The sequence below is a fragment of the Cygnus olor genome, chromosome 4, assembly GCF_009769625.2.
Source record: "Cygnus olor isolate bCygOlo1 chromosome 4, bCygOlo1.pri.v2, whole genome shotgun sequence".
Lineage (NCBI taxonomy): Eukaryota > Metazoa > Chordata > Aves > Anseriformes > Anatidae > Cygnus > Cygnus olor.
In genome coordinates, this window is record NC_049172.1 from 53383584 (window position 1) to 53404911 (window position 21328).

Consider the following 21328-nt stretch of genomic DNA (forward strand, 5'->3'; position numbering starts at 1 on the left):
TCCAGTTCTAATCATAATTGTAGATCTATTAAACTTTTTTATCCAACTTGCAGAATGCATTAAAAAAATTGTGACCCAAAATGATCTTTTTCTGTCAAAACGAGAAGTCATATAGTGATGAAAATAGCGGTGCTGTTGCTGTTCTCATTTTGTTTCAAATATTTTCTCTTTTTTTTTCATTATTTTCAACCTATTTTAACAGTAAGCCAAAGTTAATTTAGCAGCAAAGTAATAAAGTGAAAGGTTTGAAACGTCAGAAAGGGAACGTTTGGGCAAGGTTCCTCCTTTCGGCCAGAGCGGCTCAAGCCGCCAGGCTGCACCTCATTTCAAAAGCTAAACGCTTTTGCCCAGCTGTCATTTGAATGTATTTTGAATACTGGCGTTGGGTTTTTACCACAGAGCTGTACCCAGGGACCCCGTTGCCCAAGTAACGCTGACAAAATAACCCCAGTATGTTTTTCTGGGGGAGGCATAAGCTGTCCATCCCTCCCCTTGCCATCCGCACCGCGTACACAGCGCGGTCACAGAAGCGCTGGCTCCACCCCAGTAAGCTGCTCGGCCAAATCCGGCTGGGGACACTGAGTGACATTTTCAAGTTTGCATAATTCAGAGCGTTGAAAGGAAATATCTTTTCATCTAAAGAAAAAAGAAAGAGAGAAAACAGGAGGTGGCCCAACATCTTGAATCACTCAAATAGAGATTAGCATTTCTCAGAAATAAAGAGAAGCAGCTATGTGATTTGTGCTGGCAGCGCTTTTTGGCAGGAGCATTCAGCCTGGCATCGCAGGGCTTTGGTCAGTCTCTGAGCAGGGTGAGGCCTGAGGAGAGAGCAGGTCTGTCTGTCTGTCTGTCTGTCTGTCCTCCTGCAGGGCTGGCTCTGGGCACGGGCAAGGGGCAGCGCTGGATGAGGCGCTGTGCGGGTCTGCGTGTCCGTGCAGGCTGCGGTGCTCTTACAGCATGAGCGGTGCCCGCCCAGACCCAGCAGGGTTTTCTGCCAGAATCTGCCACGTCCAGATGTCACTCTGCTTTTGAGCTGCCACACGTTTTGAGCACATCAGCCCAGGAAAGCCGCATAATTACAGACACTGAAATAACGTGTCTCACAGTTTGCTCCCAATGAAAAGTGCCTTTTAGCTTTAAGAGCCTGAAAATAAGCAGGCTGTGAAAATTGGAAGCAGTTCTTTTTTTCGCATAACACCAAACCCAAATCTCTCTGTTACTTTATCCTCTCTTCAATTTGATTTTAAAAATCAGCCAACTTTCAGTGGGTTCACAACGGCTCTAGGATGCACAACAAAGGGTTTATCAAGCCACTCCTGAATTCCCTGTGCATCCCATATCGCCAGGTCAGGGAAGCCTATCCATTTTGCTTCAGCAAGTTGCAATGAAAAATTCATCATTTTATAACATATTATCACAAGCTTTGTGAAGCCAATATAGATGGAATGGGATTTTGAATTACAGTGTGAACATTTTCATCTGGCTTTTTCTGATACACCAATTCTTTGGAGCTTTCTGTTCCCTGAATCCCAGCATCCTGTGACGGATACCGTAGCAGGGCATCCTGGCCTAGCAGTTACTGTTTGTCAACACATAAAAACAGCAGCATGAATTGTTGTAAGCAAAGCTTTACCCACAGAAAAAAAGAAAAGAAAAGAAAAGAAAAGAAAAGAAAAGAAAAGAAAAGAAAAGAAAAGAAAAGAAAAGAAAAGAAAAGAAAAGAAAAGAAAAGAAAAGAAAAGAAAAGAAAAGAAAAGAAAAGAAAAGAAAAGAAAAAGAAAAAGAAGAAAGAAAGAAGGAAGGAAGGAAGGAAGGAAGGAAGGAAAGAGACCGTACACACACCACCAGATAATAGAACATGCTGGTAAAAAATGTTTCAAAAAACTTTTCACATTGATGAAAACGGACGTTAAATCAGCTAGCAAAAAAGGGACCATAACAAGAGTGATATTTTGCACATGATCTTTAATGTTCAAACAGTAACAATGGCTACTTTTAAATTAGGGTTGGGGAAAAAAAAGCACTTTCAGTGAAGACGCATTACAAGAATTGAGATATAGAAACATTTCTTCCAAAAGCCAAAATATTTTCAAATGAAGACTGCAAATACCTAGCTACTTGTGTAACTCAGCATAAGTTATCAGGCAGTTCGGGTTCTTTTACAAACATGTCAGTTTTAGTGTTTCAGGGGGCAAAAGATTTGCAATGTACACGTAAAGTTTTGCAAAGAGAAAGAGGGGTCAGAAAGAGAAGAGTACAGGAAAGATGGGTGGTGATGAGAGCCCTCATCTTGTGTACTCTGATGCAGAAGCTTGCAAAGATTTGAAGCTGATACAGACACCTCACATGAGACCAACATGTTTTAATGACCAGGAGCCTCCCTTGGAATAAGGTTGATGAGTGGTAAACACTCACCAGGCTGGGAGCTGTCATGACTACTACAACATCAAGTGTCCTGCGCACCACTGCTATTCAAGGTGCTCACGATGCAGATACTTGCTCACCTACATCACAAATGAGATCTTCTCTGGGATTTGTAGGAGAAGAACAATTTCATTTGGAATTTCTCTTTATGGAGAAGCTCAGAGGTATAACAGAGCGTGGAGAAGAGCACACAACTGATTTTTCAGGGATAAACTATAGGTAGGTCAGATCCCAGTTATAGATTATTTGCTCAGTAGGGTAACTCCTGAAGTCCCACCTTGTATTTGACTTAGAAAAGCCATTGCATCCATTCCTGTTGAGACACATGACTCAGGGTTTAGTCAGAACAGACATTGCTCATTCTCTTGGGATCTCCACAGAGAAGGAGAATCATCCTACGGTTTTGTACACCATTGTCCATGGCAGTGTGATATCGGCCCCTCAAGGGCCAGTTCTGAGCTAGCTGAAGACCAGGAAGGGCAGCAGAAACCTTGGAATGAGACAGGTCTGCAAGACCTGAGGGATGATGTGGGGCAGCGAGTTTGGTGAAGACAACATGAGGAGAAGGGGGACACCACAGCTCACAAGGAACGTACAACGTGGTGAGACGAACCCCTGCAGGTTGACCCCCTCCATCTTCCAGCAGAGTCCTCTTACACACCTGGAGTTTCCACCTCCTCAGCCTGGCTTTCTGTGCAGGAAGGTAACTTGGCCCAAGTCGGTATGCCAGGATTTGACGCTCAGACTTGCCAAGCTCCCCAGGGTGCAAAACCTGCTTCAGTCGTTGCTTTTTCCAAGGCAGTTACTCTTACCACTCAAATCCCCCAAAATGTTATTTATCCATTCTAAATATGCATGTTCAACATTGCCACGTAATTGTTTTTTTACTATAGTAGGTCACTGGTTTCACTAAAACCACAGTTTATTAAAAAATGTACTAAAATATTGTGAGAATTTTAGTGCTCACGAAAAAATACCCTTCATCCCTGAACAATGAAATCTTTTGCCTCCAAAACTACGTCGGAGACATGAGAGGTGATGATAGTACAGATTTGTCTCTGCCACCCCACCCATGCGTCTAAACAAGCCCTGACTGCAAGCCGGCCCTTCTGGGGTTGTAATTAGGTCAGGTCTAGGAAGAATTAAGTTCCTCCTGTTTCATCCCATTTTTGACCTGAGGCGGACTCCATTTTCCTAGGAAGAGGACTATGATAACAACATAAATCTCACAAAGCCATGGGTCAGCTATCAAATATCTGTCAAGTATGTTTTAATCGCTCCTACGCTGGACATGCTGGGCTCAGTCACTGTCGTGCAGTAACTCAGGCATGTGTAAGAAGTGGTCGGCTTGCTTGCAGGCCATTTATTGTATGGATAAGATGATTCGCTTCTATGGTTAGGTAGAGGAAGAACTTCCAAAATATGAAAACAAAGTGTCGGGATTTTACAACAAATACAAGACTCTTTTAAATAGATATACAATGGTCAGATTTTATACATTAAGTCCTTAGAGTAAAAAAAAAAAAGTCTCCACATAGACAGATACATCGAAGGGAGGCTGATCCAGGCAGAAGTTTTTCATTAAATAAATGCAGACAAACCAACAACTGAGGAACACCAGTAACAAAATCAACACAGCTATGGTCTGTAAATCCTCCAGTCCAGGACAGCAAAGTCCAAGCACAGGGCTGCATTCACCTGCACTCGTCATTTTTAAAGATAGTGCCCATGTGTGTTGGGTGGGGGAACAGATCAGAGAGAGCGTGCATCTGTCTTATTAGGAGCACCTGCACTGTGGTCCTGCCAGGAGTCCTCCTTTGATTCAACCCCCATTATCTCTGCCGCAGCGTCTCTGTGAGAAGACAGAAAGAACGAATGCAGGCAAAACCACCGCCGGCGGCCCTCAGAAGATCTTGCACTCGTTAATGGAGAAGAGCTTCCGCCTGTTCTGCCTTTTGGCTTGGTTGACTGCTGTCCGCACGGCGTACTCAAACACCTGCTGCACGCCACGGTTGCTGAGGGCAGAGCACTCCAGGTAGCCCTTGGCTCGCACGTCCTGGGCGAGCCGCTTCCCATCCATCGAGCTGATGCAGGAGGAGCGGTAGGGCCCTGTGTCGCGCTGGTCAGTCTGAGTGGCCACCACCAGCACGGGGATGCGGGGCAAATGGTTGCGGATCTCGCCGATCCACTTGTTCCTCAGGTTTAGGAAGGAGCTGTGGTTCGCCACCGAGTAGCACATTAACACCACATCTGCCTGCTGGTAGGAGAGGGGGCGAATGCCTTTGAAGGCATCGCTGCCAGATGTGTCCCAGAGACCTAGGCTAATCTGTACTCCATCCATGAAGACATCCACTCCGGTATTTTCATACACAGTGGGTCTGTAGGCGTCTGGAAAAGTCTCAGAGGTGAAACGTACCAAGAGAGATGTTTTCCCCACCGCAGAGTCCCCCACCAGCACGCACTTGATTGAATCCAGCATTTTATTAACGTCCAGGGCCAAGGGCACTTTCTCGGCGCAGCAGAAGCACAATGAGGAGATGCAGTGGTCTTGGGGGCTCTCTAGATAACTTCCATTTGGTGAGAAACCATCCAAATGTCTTTACTCCTCAAGACTTGACTGTGTCACTTGAGTCTAAAATCCCCTTTTCTCCCACACGGCTCTGCAGTGCTGTCAGTTTTAATTCTTCAGTGAGTCAAGCGGTGTTTCTGGAAGAGTAAAAATAAAATGTAACATTTGTAACCCACAGTGAACAGATCATTTTCCATCAAGATAAAGTTCCTTGGACACGTCCTGGGATGGCCGTGGGGATTACCCCACATGGAGGACGTTGAACCCTGCCGTCCCTCCCAGCCTTCTTGCTGCTCCACAGGAATAAGTGTCTTATCACCCCTGCTGTTCTGCACTGAGACCAGCTGGTTTTTCCCTCCAATTTTCTAAAGAACTAATAAAATCAAGTTAACTTGTTACAATCTTACTGACCTGCTTTTAGTGAGACAGTTCCTGCCTCTGACTTTCACCAAGACAGCCAAAATCCTGAATTTCTCCCAACCCATTAGTTCAGATTGAAAATATACCCTTGTCCCCTAAAGGTGGTATCCACAGGAAAAAAATCACTTCATGAACTGATTTGACTATTTAAGCAATTCTATGACGAACAGCAATGCCAAACTGCTTGCGACAACGAGCAAGGAAAGACCTCAGATGCAAATCTTGACTGACACAAACCTTAACAGTTTTCAAAAGAAATGCGGGATGCGCAGCAAAAATACCAAAAAAGTTCAAAATGTTTCTTACAAATCACTTCCAACAAGCAAGATAACGTGAGCCAAAGCAAGCCACACCACCAGTGCTGCCCCAGTCAGACAATTTCATCTGAAGGGGATGCAGCTGCCCTGACATTTAGTCTGCTGAAAAACCAAACTGAGAGTAACTCTTCGTAGTATGCAATTGCTTTTGAGCTCCTGCCAGCATTCAGTCAAATTTTCCTATTTTGAAAGCAATTGTCTCTTCCCCACTGGCTGTGTGCAAGATTCACTGCTCACACGGAGCTGCACACAAAACGCTACAAAATTCACTAACTGCAAAACCGAAGGAAAATTAGTTCTGCTCAACAAAACTGGTTAAAACAAAATATCACTGGACAATTTCAAAATTTCCTGTTCGCGTTACACACACAATATATTTCTGTCTCCTTCACATATGGACAGAGAAGTCGGACTGTGGGTTATTTGCACAGAAATGAATGAGGGCCACCAGAAGCATACACACCACCTTACAGTAACGTTCTCCAGTCTTGCTACCTTAACCCCACCACCGCACATCTCTAGTACGCTCAAAGCTTCGTCTTACTTCACAGAGGGGAAAAACAAAGGGAAAGAAGAGAAGAGTGCCGGGCAAGCTTAGAGAGTACATTGCACAGACGTTGACAACTGCTGCTGGCAACTCCCCTCCTTCCATTTTGCAATGAGCCAGCCTCCTACCTCCTCCCGTGCTGCCGGCGTGCCCGCACAGGGGTGCTTCTCCCACCCGACACACCGGCCGAAAGAAGATGTGTCAGGGCCTGGCTGGAGCACGTTGCTTTATAGAGGCGGCGCCGAGGCTGCGGGGCAGCTCTGTGCTCAGCGGGGTGACGGGGATCTGCGGGAGCCATTGCGACAGGCGGCGCTTCCTGGCCTGCGCGCACGGCCACACGCTCGTCATCTCAGTTCATTTCTGGGAAGCAGGATAGAGGCTGAGGCAGATATTCATTCCTGCCTGCTGGGAAACGAGCTGCTCCGAGAGTTAAAGGTGGGGTGGCAGCCACTGGAAATTCGCTTTTCGTGCTTCATCTAAGCCCTACTCCATTCCCCAAGCAAGCTCTCAAGGGAATTAGACAAGATATTTAAAAAATACAACTATGAAAATTCAAAAAGTACGCACAGGATATGTGGTCCAACTACTTAAGTGCATCATCATCTTTCCTATGGGGTATTCTACTTCAAAACTGTGTCAGCAGTACAGTTTTAAAACACCACCATTCACCACAAGCTGGTAGTGCATGATTCAGAAAAAAGCATGTGCTCACAGGAGAAAGTTAGCGTGTACCAGGTCTTCTTCTTGGAACAAACATTTCTTTGGTGCAAGTAGTCTTTAATGCCCTTAGCCTCATTATTTTGTTTATATTTGAATGCGGGGAAAAGTCAGAATGCCCAAAGCATGACTTTTCATAAATGCCGACAAATCTTAAATTTCATAAATGCCAAAATAGAAGAAGGTGGATAAAAAGACTGTTCTGCTACTCAGCTTGAAGATAAACAGGTCTGATTTTGTTAGCTATTTTGAAAATAAAATATATAAATGATTAAAGCCTAAAAAAAGGTTTTGAGAGCTAGCGTACATGGCTAGTCGACACGCAATCATAAAAGATGAAATAGTGTGACAGCGCGGCTACGTTTTCAAAGCAAATTGTTTTGATCTATAAAAATGCACCACACATAACCAGATCCCTACTCTGCTCCAGAGGACAGACTGCAGTCAGTGGTCCCAATCTTGCTTTTGTTCATAGCTTGCTGAAGTTCAGGCACCAGCATGTATTGTTGGGATACTGAAGCGCTATTCTAAACTATGCACATAGCCTGTCACTGACATGGCCTCAGGATAGGAGAGGACGAGTTAAAATAATTATACACGTTCATCTCAATTAGTGGAAAAACCTTTAGATGAAACATCAATAGAAAGCAATGTCCTTTAAAGGACAGGCCAGTACAGGGCACTGCTACACACCAGTATACAGCCAGTTGTGTAAGTATTTGCAAAAGCTTTGGTTCCCTTCTCTCATATTATATATGACAGTCCTGGTCTGACAGTCCAGCATGCTACACCCATTAAAAGACTGCACAAAACCTTCTAATCATGGACAGTTGAGTCTAACCTACTGCAGGATTTTTTCCAACACTTCGGTTTGCCTAACTTTACCGATTTTATCAAGTCTATATTGTATCTGGAATTCCAGAAACATAGATCTTCTTTTACACTATTTCGATGTATGCTTTCATCACTTGTAAAAACAAAAGATTTTACTTAGATAATATGGTGAGAGCTTTTATAATATTGAGTGTGAGAATTTATGTCTAATTCTGATATAGTCATGAATAGTGACCCTATGAATTTGGGGATTAGCCTCAAAGCAAATTCTTGCACAGTTTTGGATAGAACACTGTTTTTTCAAAGATGCCGTATTGTCTATGTAACTATGTCTATGCAACGTTTTGCTTCACTTTCCCATTTTTCTCCCCCTGTGTTTGGAACAGAGGGCCTCATACGGGTGTGTGGTTACAGAGCCCTCGGCCTCAGCCCTGAGGTGACGACAGGAGCATCACCCCGGGCACCCACCACAGAAGCGGCCACCTCCCCAAAGCTCCTCACAGCCTGCAGGGTCGGGGTTTCTGGCGGAGTGGAGGGCAGAGTTGTGGCCTGTCCTTCCCTGGGAGCACAGACAGCACCCACAGAGCCATGCCAGAGCCCCACTGCAGCCGCCCTGCAGGATCCCGCTGGGCAGCACGATGCTGCGGCGCTCGTACCCGTGGATTTTATTCCTATCACGAGGTCCTGTTTCACCGCTTCCATGCAAGCTGCCCCAGGCCTGGTCCTGCTGCCGTGTGTTTGGCTGTCTTTGCTCAGCCCAGCAGTCCCATGCAGGTAAATGCCTCACACTTGGTCATGGCTGAATATGATATGGGATGCGACAGTATGGGAGGAGGAGCAGAGCAGCTCCAGGCTCCTCGCGGGTGGAGGATTCACATGAAAAAACATCTGCAAAACACTAACCTAATGTTTGTTGAAACAAATCTACCAACACACAAAAGCAGGACTGCTTGTATCAGAAGGGGTAAGTTTACTGGCTGAACCAAATGGGATTTTCATTCCTGCCAGGAACATCCCTGGCATCTACTGCAGGGTCACTGTGAGCACGGCTCACTGTGGTGAAACACCTGCAGGGAGCGGACACTGCCTTATGATGGGAGAAAAGCTAAAGGATCAGGATCTCCTGATTTCAAAACCCTATCTTGTGTATTGTGCAGCACCAGGTAGGCTGGGATTTGGAAGGGATGAGCTCATACATAAACAAAATCACGCAGGCAAGACAACAGGCTTTTCAGATGCTACACTGATCTGGCAGCCACAAAATGCTTCAGAGAGTTAAAGCAATTAACATGTTAACTATTATTGCCATTATCCGGTCCCTGCCACAATTATGTCTTAGTGCAGTTCCTGTTGATATCAGGATAAAAGCAGGCTAATTTTTCATCTTGAACACTGTGTACAGTAGCTCTTGAAGAAAACTGATGTTGCAAGGAAGTAAAAATATTTGTGGTAATAAAAAAAAAAGTAAAGGTTGAAAACCACTGGAGAGACTTCCAGTGGCTGTGCAATACTTGACTGCACATATTGGCTTTGCCTGCACGCATTACTCCTCACGCAGTCCCACCTCACATGGAGATGGGGTCTGCAGAAGCATGTCTACAACACATCTCCACTGTGTTGGTTATAATCAATGCTCATTCCAACTGTACTGCAGATATATAAAAACTTCCATTGTGTCTCTTATTTAGAGGCCCTAAAGGAGAGGAAGGATTTATGGAGACTGTTGTCACTGACCGGAACAGTGCGTGGCTTTACGTCTTCACCTCCATGGGTGCCCTGAGCACTGCAGGGTGCAGATGGGGCCTAAGAGCAACTCCCGGGAGCAGGAGGAGCAGGAGGAGGAAGAGAAGGAAGAAGGGAAGGAGAAGGAGGAGGAGGTCTGGCAGAAAATCAAGAGAGGTCAGATAAGCTGTGAGGGGCAGCACCCAGAAGATGCAGCAGGGAGATGTTTGGCCCCCCGACGGAGACCCCATGGACATTGTGGATCCAGTCTGGATGCCCAGCTAGATCACCAGGTCACCAACATCACATGCCGTCTTGTCTTCAACTCCATGAGCAAATCGTACTTGCTCCGTTCAGACACAAACCTCCAGACTGCTGCAGGGGCCTGTGCCGCCACAGCCCAGGGCTGCTGCAAACTCATGCATCGGCTGTGGCCTGTCTGGAGCCTGTTGCTGGTCTGCAAGCCGGTGGCCCTTTGCTGCAGTTTCCTGTCATGCAATCATTAACCTGATGCTCTGACACTTGTGTTAGCTACCTCCTGGATTCTGACCCCATTTTAAAATGATTTTAGTCTATAGCACTAAGTAGCCCCGGTCTTGTCAGTCTAGGAAATAGCCTCTCTTCTTCTCAGCGTCACCATTTCAGTCCATAGTGCCATTCCATGGTGGTACCGCTGCCATGAAGGGGAACTGGTGCACAGCCCGCACCTTTGCAAGATGCTGCGTATTTTCCCCAAACTACTCCACCGAAAAATCTGCATTCAACCCACTCACTTTCCAAGCAGACAACCGCAGCATCCATCTGTATTCCCTGGCCCAAGAGCAAGACAGCAGGTTATTTGGTTGCTGGTGCTTCAGTCATCTGGTGTATTTATGATATAGACAGATTAACTGCCAGATTATCTCTCAATGTGTTTTTCTATTTTAAAGAATTATGAAGATGCATAGAAGCTTGGATGAGAGCTGTTATACAGATATTTTATCCCTAAGTACAATCATAACCGCAGTGGCTTCCTAAAGTTAGAAGAGCAAGCAACATGCAATGAGCCCATATTGTCAAAGTCAGGATGTCTTGTCATCTCATCTCATCTCAAAAAACAATTTCCTTCCAGAATAGAAAAATAAATAAAAAATTGCAGTCATAAAAACTTAGAAATTTTTCTGTCATTCCCTTATTTGCCAAACTGAAATTCTGTTCTTCTTTTAGAATTTCAATGCTTTATTTTGAAAAAAAAATGCAAAACTGAAATTCTTAAAAAAAAAATCTAATTCAGCAAATTTGAAGAATGGACAAACACGGTCTTAGGAACCTTTACAAAAATCACTGCAGGGTCAATACAAAACCTGAAAATAAAAGCCTCAGTTTCTTTGTTTGGCAGTTTTAACAACTGAAACTGAAGTAAAGGTTTTATGATCAAATATTCAGTCATGTTGCCAACTTTGTTATTAACCAGGGAACACAAGTCATCAGATTTAAAAGAAAAACCCTCATACTGAGACCGGGGAATCTTGCTATAAAACAATGACAAATTCAGACCAATGTTATTTGAATGAGATATGAAGTCCAAGTAAATGGATGAAAGCTTTTCTCATAAGTAAATGTACATATTTACACACTTGCTTACAAACATGAACATAACTATAAAGCTGCATAATGTTATCATTTAAATTAAAAATTGGTAGTTCATTACTTTAGTAACAGTACCCATAATTAATACATATAAGCAATGGATAATGACACATCTGAAGACCGATTCAATTTACTATAGTCACTGAGAAAAACTATTCATCTTTCATTTTAGTTAACCCATTAAATAAAGAAAATACTTATTTTATCTTCAAGAGCCTTTTATTTGTGACTAATCACACCTTAATTCAGTTACTTACAGATTAGGCATGAACGTAAATATTTAGAACCACTTGAAAAATTAACAAAAGCTCTGTAAGACTCCTGTGTATCGGTCAGAGAGCCTAAATCCAACAGAATTCAATTCATCTGTGTTAAGTACCTGCTTCAAAATTCAATCTACGAGTCTGAAGTCTTTTTTTTTTTTCCCATGTTTATGGCATGACAGAGTAAATTACGGATTGTGCGGTATTCAAAGCGCTACAAGGCTTTTTCAAAACTGACCCATTTTCAGGAGAAAGATTGCATCCTCTCCAAAGTAAAATTTGGGTAAACCTGTAGGTTCCCCTGTAGGGAATTAAACCCTTCACAGTGAACTGGTCCATGTGCCATCCTCAGCCTGGTCCAATACCCTCCAAAGTCACCAGAAATGGAGCAGCATGTCGTGCCCAAAGTGTTGCACGTGCTCTTGCACTTACCAAGCGTTTCCATCTGCAAGATACAGGGTATGCCACCTTCCTTTCCCACCCTCCTCTGTGATAGCTTTTCTTCTCTGCTCTTAAACAGTGAAGAAATTCTTGAGTCTCAGCACACATGCGGCCTGAAACGGCGCGGCTGATGTGCAAATGTCACACGTGTGTGTTCGAGCACTGACGTTCGCCAACCATCTGTCCGTCTGCGTTCCCTCATAGCTCTGGTTTTGTACACACACACACACACACTTATATATGTATACATATAAGTATATATATTCACCACTGGCATACTTTTGGGTCCAGATGGACATACAGATACGCTTGCAGATGAACGCGGATAAAGCGCTACACGCAGACTACTGTGCTATTGTACATACCTATGAAAAGCCACCCTGTGTATCAGAATGGACTCCCAGTTATAAAGCAAATCTCCCCACAAGCCTAACTGCACTGCGACCGAACTGATGGACCGATATTCTAGATTGTATAAAATTTGATAATTGACTTCAATGAGACTACTGTGTGTGTAGAATTATTCACATGTGGAAAGGTTTGCAGCTTTGGGCCCCAAACCACTTCAAATTTTTTATGCCACATCCTCTTTTAACACAGTTCACCTTTCTTGAAGTTTGAGACAAATCAAAAGGGCACTTACAACATATTTTTGTAGAATTTTTTTTTACAGGTTTAACTCTTCAAAATCTGTTCTTTTGTTTTGCTCTGGTTTTGAGGCTGATAAAATATGAAGTATTCTTTTATTTACCATCTCTAACAAAGATTGCAACCTCTTTCCAGAAAGCCTAGCCCTTTCTCTCTTTCTGCTTGGGGATTTTTGACCATCTGCAGATATGGGTATAATCATAAAGTATCCATTTTCTAGTCATACATAACTAATATTTGTTAGTTTTAAATGTGTTGTAATTTCTTGCATAATGATGCATTATTTGCTGTCTGGATGCATAGAAGTGTATACACACATATGCAAAAATATAAAAAAAAAACAGCATATATTTTAAAAAATAACCTTTACAATAATGAATCTATACATCCATATACATAATATTATATCCATATATGCATGCATGCATGCTTGTATATCTACATATGTATCTAGATACATCTACATAGATATATATGTTCATGTACACTGATATTTGTTCATTGCAGACTTTGCTATAAATTGCCATACGAAACACACATATTCAGTGTAAGATATCTCACCCTCATTTTAAAACCTGTATGTACATTTTGCATCAAACAATGGATGTGTTATTGAAATTACTTGAAATTAAACTTTAAAGATCATGGGCTTTAAATCACCTTATTTCTACATATAGGTATGCATGTGTGTTTGTATATACACAGGCAGAAATGACTGCTCAGCCAGATCTGGATCTGCACTAACATAGATATATAACTGACAGATCATAGAGTCTTTCACATACAAATAAATATATAGACATACATTTTAAACAATTACTTTTCTACTGTATATGCAGCTATTAAATTTTTTAGATGCATCTTTACAATATGTAACGATAATTTGTTGTTAAGGAGATGCATCAATTTGTATAAAATCCTGCAGATGTGTAGCGTGGTAAAAAGCCAAAGCTAACAACCGCCAACCCTACATACACACCTGCATTCACAAGCGAAAGGGCTTTTTCTCCCTTGGGGCCCATGTCGAGCCCACTGCAGCGGAGAGGGCTGCCTTCAGCGTGTTTCGGCTCTAACCCGGGGTAGGACTGCGCTCCTCTCCCTTGCTTGCACAGTACCCAACCTTCTCAGCCGGGTTCTTTAAACACTACGAAGTAATCGACATTAGCAATATAACTAACAGCTAATATATGAACAATACAGGTGGCATAACACCCTCCCTAGAGCTGGGGAAAAAAAATGAAAAAAATCATCCTACCATTTCTCCTCTGCCCTCCACGGATCCCTCACGAGATCGCCAAGGTTACTTTCAGAGGTCTATTTGGGTCTAACTTTGCTCAGTTTTTATCTATCACAAAGTAAGGAGGCTCTCAAGCCCAGATCTTCTCCCCCAACCTCAGGAGGTTCTCCGTGTTCATCAAGTTCAGTATTTGCATAAGATTGATTTCAGTGGGAGGTAAAGGTGGAAGAGGAAAATGTTAGAACAGAATTATCCAATGTTTGACAGAAGATTTGCATGTTTTGTGATAATAATAAAATGTATTGAATGTATACAAGTTTTGAGCAGCAAATAATAAAGCATTATTTGATCAAACAATTCATAATATTGCCTTCTTGTTAAAATATGTTGTGGGTTTTTGTTATTATTATTATTTTATTATTACTTGTGAAGGACACATATTTACTGCATGTCGCTGTTCAGTCCTGTCCTGATGAATGCTAAACTTCTTGAGTTAATGAGCAAAGCCGGGATTAAGTAAACAACAGCAATTTGATTGGTTATTTATTTTATAACACTGGGAAACTGGCTGACAGTTTTAATTTTTCCCCTTAGAAGAGCCAGCAACAAAAAGATTTCTCTTGCCTCTGTATATATTAGACTATTTAAAATCATAGTCTAGATTTCAGCCAGAGGGAAAGTGCCATTCTTCTGAGTTCATTCTTAAATTTTATGTGTATGTGCACAAATGTTAAAATGTTAAAAATTTTGAGGGCTTGCTTGGAAATAATTTCAATCACTTTGCAGGTAGAAGGTGCAACATGAAACATAAAATTATCATGACTTTTCTTGCATTTGTTGATTTAAGGTCTTTTTTTAATTTATAAAACAAATGAAAAGGATAAAGCAGTTGCCTTCCCCAGTCTATCCCACAACTCAGTATTCCTACATTGTACCTGGCATAAGGATAAAATCAGAGTTAATATATATTTACAAGATAGGTAGAAAAATATTTTTTCTTGCTAAATAGCCTCCCTACAATTCTTTAATTGTAGTAAATTAAATTAAATGGGTATGCCTACTTGCCTACAAGAAATTGCCTACATCCTATGCTTAGTTATGTATGAACACAGCAATTGAAATTGTCCTTTAAAGATTACCTTTTTTTTTTTTTCATGGAATTAGCACAGATTATACCTGGCAGTTCAGATTTTGCATTGATTTATATCTTACAGCAACCATATGCCAGAACAGACTGTATATTTCAGGGCCTGTTTCCCTTCACTTTTCTCCGATTCCGGTATAAACTTAATCTCTTGTCACTTTTATATATGATAACAAAACTTATAATACTGCAGACAGCACTGGATAATATGTAATAGGTTAAAAGGAGAAAAGACTCTGCCACCAAAAGTAATATATAAATCCTTCTCACTCGTTCTTCACTTCAGTACTTTGAAAAGCCATTTCAGATACTTAAAGCTGACATCTATTTGGCTTTCCGTTGGTTTAAAGATCATGCAAATCCCCATGCTTTGATAAATCTTACTGCAGAGTTTCTGTTTTTCAGAGGGAAGCATAGAAAGGAACATTTTACATTTTTCCTTAATTTTTACATATTTTGCATGAAAATGATCTCACAAATGAAAGAAAAAGATATTTTAGGAGACCTACATTTGAGCATTATGCAAACATTTCCCATGCTTTATTTTTGAATCCTGGGAGACTTGATTCAAACTCAGCTATTTTACACAACAGCTTTTCATCCAGAATTAAAACTCCGCTTGAAAGATACATGAATTTTAAAACCTGCATTGCATTTAAACTGATGAAAACAGACGAAATTACATGAGGGATTTTTACGATACATGTTTTATAATATATTTTTGTAGTGAGAAAACCACAAGCGCACAGATGATGAGAGGAAGTTAATAGATATTCAAATATGTCACTAATTCAATAACTTTGAACTCTAAAGAATTTTCCATTTTTTAAGCACAGTTATTTGATGGGGGAAAAAGAAAAGAAAGCAAGTTGCAAATAAACTGCATGTCCACCGGCATGCCCTTCAACAAAGAAGAACGAAAGGTTTTCTTTTTGGATGGAAAGGCTTCGTATTATTTCAGTGACTGTGCACAGGAGATAACCAAGCAGCTAAGCTACGCAGGGGTCTTGTTCTCATACTTGTACAGTAGGAGACTCAGTGTTACCTCTACTTTGACATAAACCAGGATAACCTTCAAAAGCAAATGACTGTCACTCATGAGGAAAAGAGGTATGACCAGCTGGTAAAACAACCGCAAATGGTTGAGTATCAGTTGTTAAGACTGCCACTCCACTGTACGCTTGTGTGCAACAAGTGGCACGGAGTACTGTAAGCAACCACAGCCCTTCATGCTGACTTCTGCCGGGCGAGGTGTTTGTTCCCTTTCCGACACATGTTGGGTCTTTCTTACGTGTTATATCACCGTGGCCCCCCCTTGGGGAAAAAATGCAAGCCATAGCAAAATCCTGTGGTTTCCAGCAGGTTCATACAGCCAGTCATTTCATCAGGTAAAGGTAAGCATGCCGGCTCAACACCACCCTCACCAGTGAGGAATTTACACTTCTCCGCAGTTTCTGAGCGTGAGGACTAAATACGATTCCTCATGCAAAAAGAACAATTCTCCCCGCTGTTGGAGAAACACAGGCACACAGCGAGTGCTGAGGCCGCGTTCCCAGCTCTCCTTCGCCACAGCCTCCAGGCCTGCTGGGGCCATTACTCCACACTACTCTGGCAGCTGCTCGTTTTAGACCCAATACACCAAGGCCTCAACCAGTGAATTCCAGTGCTCTCGCTCACTGCTGCATTGCAGAGGATTTTCTGGCTCCGAACATCTCTCTTTCCACTGTCATCAAAGCTTTGGGTAGATGAGGAAGGTTTTCCAATTTTTCACTGACATCAGAAACGAAGCACAACTAAATTCTGCCAAATATACATGAAACCACGTTTGGTTTTGCAAAGAGCTGTGGAGAAGCCCACAGATTTTGTTGCTACAGTGCTTTGTTATATTTGTGTGATCCTGTGCAGGATTTTAAAACATAATGCTTTAGTAGTGGGCTTGAGACAGCTGCAGCCAACTTCCTTTCTTGATTACTGCACTGTGGCTATCCCAAGCCATATTTCAGTTGTTAGGTGTTAGCTGTTTCCATATTGAGGAAACAGTTGAAAACTGCTGATTTAATAAAACCACATACCACTGGCCAGAAAGTGAGAAGCTAATTTGGATTGATGTTATGCTGTGTGCTGTGATGCCTGAAATGTCACATTAAGACTTTGAAACAGGCAAATTATTCCTTTTATTTCTTTTCAAGCAATGCTCAAAATCATTACAGAAAATAGACTATAATTGTTGTGCGATCAAATCCAAATTGAATTAATCACCTGAACCATGAATTCGGAAATACTCACTTGTTTTTTAAATAAAGCTATAGAATCATAGCACCAACATTTTACGAAGAACATTGAGGTGATCGTTTTAGGGAGAAGAGGTGTTTTTCAGTGAGAATCCTCTTCATTTACAGCTGTTAAACCAGCTGCTGCTATGTATCTAGAATGGCACAGCAACAGCAGCAGGAGAAAGGGCAGACTCTCATCTCTCTGTCTAGGCAACCTCCGGACGGGTTATCTGAAAGTGCCACCAAAAAAGGCCACAAGGCGCTTCCGCCGATGCAGCCCAGCAGCTCTGCAGGGTGGGCCAGCGGCTCAGCCTGCAAGGTTGCCAACACAAATTGTGCTCGTTTCCTGCAGGCTCTGGGTGCTCTGAGAATTGTCCGTGTACACCCCGAGGACTAATACGGCTCACTTCTAGCTATGTAACTGGTTGCCTCCCCGATATCACTGCCACTGGCAGCTGTGATCAGATGCTGCTGCTTTAGTGCCAGCCTCTGAGGCTGCTGGGCCCACGCAGCAGGGAGAGGCCTTCCTTTTTGTCCCCAAGTCCACACTCCCTGTGGAGAAGCTGAGCTGTGATCTGCTAAATTTCTACATTTTCTTCTGGAAGCTGGTCACTGGGCTGGAAAAGTATTTTTAGTAACTTTCTAGAAGTATAGTTCTATCTTCGCAGTTTTGCTGTGCTGCATGTAGGTACAGCGACTGTCCTCTGACACAGGCGGTCATGGGAGGCCTGATTCTCCGCTGCCATGAGCCTATCTGCTTTGGCACAGTAATTCCCTTAAAATGGGATTAAGTAGCAGTAATTTGCAGCCACTTTGCCCTGATGATGAACAACGAATTTATGTCTTGCTATACATGTGAGTTAAGCCCATTTTTTCTGTTTTAATTCTTTGCTCTGGACCTTAGACAGTAAGTAGAGGTTACTTATAAAAACACAAATTCTCTATAAATATGGAACTACAATTTTTCCTGGTTCCTGACGCCCAACCTAGTGAATATATAACTTGGCATTACACCCCACCAAGGCCTCATCTCTCAGTGTAGTAGGAAGCAAGTGCACGTGGGGCTTTTCCACTCAAGGCCCAAACATGGTATCCTCATCAAGTCTGTGCCCACTTTCACTCGTGTGATACGTCTTCAGACCTGCCTTTGAAAACTGACATTAAAACACAGCCTAAAGTCACGTAGGTGTATATGGGTGGTCTTTACTACTGGAACATTTGCAAACACCCATTGATCCGAACGGCGGGTTTTAGAGATGTAAAACACAAAGCGGCACAGTGCAATGCACAATCCCACCTTACTCTGATAGCAACAGCAGAAGGGCATGAATTGATATTAAAATTATGCCAGCAGATCTGCTTGATAACAACTAATCCCTCTTACCCTACCTTTTCCCCACACAAGTGTTTTCCTCAGGGTAAATCCTGCGTTCAAGCCAGCCTCCTCCAGACGCCACGGCCCCTCTCCCGCCCCATCCACAGACAGAAACACAGCTGCAAGAAAAAGTTAGAAAGCCTTAAAGCCTTTTTTTCTTCTGGAAGAAAAACACCGGGCTGGAAAAGTATTTTAGTAACTTTCTGGAAGTATAGTTCTATCTTCACAGTTTTGCTGTGCTGCATGTAGGTATAGCGACTGTCCTCTGACGCAGGCGGTCATGAGAGGCCTAAAAGTTAGAAAGCCTTCAAGCTAGATTCAGATTTTTCACAGGGACCTGTATGCTCCCTCTTCATTCACCTTTTAGATTACCTGCCTCTCATTGGCAACACGACAAGACCATCCCACTGCCAGATGCAGTTTCAGTGAGCAGGATCCAGCAACGTGTGTGCACAGGCGTGGACACGTGCGTGCGCACACACACTGCTCTCTAACGGGATCCCACACTGTGACCATGGCATGGTTGGCTCAGAAAGCAGCTGAGAAGACGCTGTGGGGGTAAGATGAAAGCAAAAAGCTACACCCGCGGCCATTTGGATGGCAGGCACAGCCCCTCCATCTCAAGGGAAGGCAGAGAGATGCCTGTTAACGCCCAGCGGGGCATGGCTGCGGCGGCAACCAGAGCCCGTGATGGAGATGTTGGCAAATTACACATATTTCAAACCTCACTTCAGTCCTAAGAACCTGAATGTCACCTTTCTCAAATTCAAACAATAAAACTTACATCTAAATTTGCTTGGAAACATTTAAGATGAAGTAGAATAGTTTCCCCCTAATGACGAAATACTTCACAAACGAGGAAGAAAGCCATCCTTTGAGTTTTAACGTGCCTATCGCTCCTGTGTTCATGTTTCTTACAACAGCAATGGGAATCAGAATCAGGCCCACCATTTTTAGAATAATTCATGTTTTCTCTCCTTTTTCTTCTATCAGTTAAGATATAAAATACTGGCATGGCGCAGCCCATCACACCACTTTCTCTACTTTCATATGAAGACTTTTTACGCTGAAGTGGAAACAAACTCTGCAACAAAAATACAGAAGATCTATGACCTGGGTTGAGATTAAACAATCTCTTAACAGAATATCACACTACTGAATATTTAACGGATGGTATTAAAAGTAGAACTAATTATGTAGAACTAATTATGTAAATCCATTTCACAATTTTATTAATAAAAGTAAAACTAAAGACACTGAATTTGATTCAGAATATAAATTCACTTTACAACATTTAGAAGGAAAAAAGACAAAGAACTTACCAGGCACAGGAAGCTGAAAGAGGCTGTTGAAAAATAAACTTTACGGAAGTCAATTATTCTGCGTGAGATAGGGGAAGAAAAAAAGAAGAATGGAGATCTGTGTTCTTGGGTTTTCAGACGGACTTTTTTTTAGCAGATTAGAAAAAATATATTATGTAGAAAGAAGGGGAAAAAAAAGTAAGTGGTGAGCAGGGCCCTCTGCACCTACAGGCCAAATAAGTCCCGGAGACTGGGTCACTCATCCGGCAGCGGCAGTGACAGGGGACCCAGATGTAATATGACGAGAAACAGTGGAGTGGTTTAGGGTAAGTCAGCTTCCTGGTGAGAGCTCCTCGGCGCTGCCTGTGTGGGTTTTGTTGTGGGTTGGCGTGTGAGCGCGAATGTCTTAATGTCTTTGGTGGCATGTAAAAACCCGCTCCTCGAAGCTGGGGGAGGGAGGCACAGCCGGCAGCCTGCAGCACGCTCTCTCTTTGCAGGCTGCTGCTCCTCCGGCCGCCTCTGCTCCGGCTGCTGGAGGCATAGCACAGCCCCACAAGCAGGAGAAGAGGAGCAGAGCCGCAGCTGCCCGGTGGTTCTGCACATGATTCACGCGCTGGTAACATGGCGTGGTAACACTTGGCATGTTTTTGTGCAAGCTGGAATGAGGCCCTGCCTGTAATAAAACACAGAGTGCGCCTTTCGCAGCACAGACAGCTCGAGCAGGCCGGGTTATCATCACTTCCAGCCTTCCTGCCACAAGGCTCCAATGCTAGTTTTGGGATTTCAAGTGCCTGGTCTACGGTCTGTACTGCAGGAGCTGTGAGCATTTCCCAGTTCCCACTTCCCAGCTCCCTGCATGCTCCTTCCTGACTCAAGCCCTACGTGCATGGGGATCCCTCTGTCCTTGCCACCCTTGCCATAGGGAGGACACCTGGCTGCACAGGTCAGGGAACTACAAGAGGCTTCCCACGTTGGACGAGCAGGCAATGGGACTGCCATCAGGGCACCCCTGTCCCAGACTCCTGAAGCAGCCAGAGAGCCCTGCCACAGCAGGACGGGGGCCCCAAGTTGAATGCCAGGTGCCCCAGTCCTGACCAGCGCAGGGGGCTGGCTGCTCCTCAGCCAGATCCACAAGCACGGGGTTGCCCAGCAGCCTCAAGACCAGCCTCTGAGGCAGAAAAATGGAACCCGACACTTTACCAGAAAATATTTTGGGCTCGTTGAAGCCATTCTTGACCATCTCTTGCCTGGAAGTAGCAAGAACGGGCTGCCTCATCCAGGTCTAAAGCCATGCGTTTTGTGTTCATTGCAGGATGAGAAGCCTTTGATGAAGAGAGCTAGTGCATTTGTCCACATAAACATTATGTTGGTATGATGCATTCCAAGATAAAGTAATACTGCTTCCAAGAATGATTTAAAACCAACAAATTACAAGATAAAACAGAAAGGAAACAAAATGATAATTTA

At 43.2% G+C, this 21328-nt stretch overlaps 1 protein-coding gene across 4 annotated transcripts; it reads right to left on the reverse strand.

Annotated features, from left to right (window-relative positions):
- Positions 1-186: 186 nt before the first annotated feature.
- On the reverse strand, positions 187-20863 carry RHOH (ras homolog family member H). 4 transcript variants are annotated; one of them, XM_040554443.1, is made up of 2 exons: positions 19883-20863; positions 187-5130 (listed from the first exon to the last, which is right to left on the reverse strand). In XM_040554443.1, the coding sequence occupies exon 2, from the start codon at positions 4901-4903 to the stop codon at positions 4328-4330; it is 576 nt and encodes a 191-aa protein (XP_040410377.1). In that variant the 5' UTR covers positions 4904-5130; positions 19883-20863; the 3' UTR covers positions 187-4327. The 4 variants fall into 4 exon arrangements, with proteins under 4 accessions (XP_040410377.1, XP_040410378.1, XP_040410379.1 ...); XM_040554444.1 differs by lacking the exon at positions 19883-20863 and adding an exon at positions 13787-14068 and having other exon boundaries at positions 193-5130; XM_040554445.1 differs by lacking the exon at positions 19883-20863 and adding an exon at positions 11875-12428 and having other exon boundaries at positions 193-5130.
- Between the last annotated feature and the right edge of the window lie 465 nt (positions 20864-21328).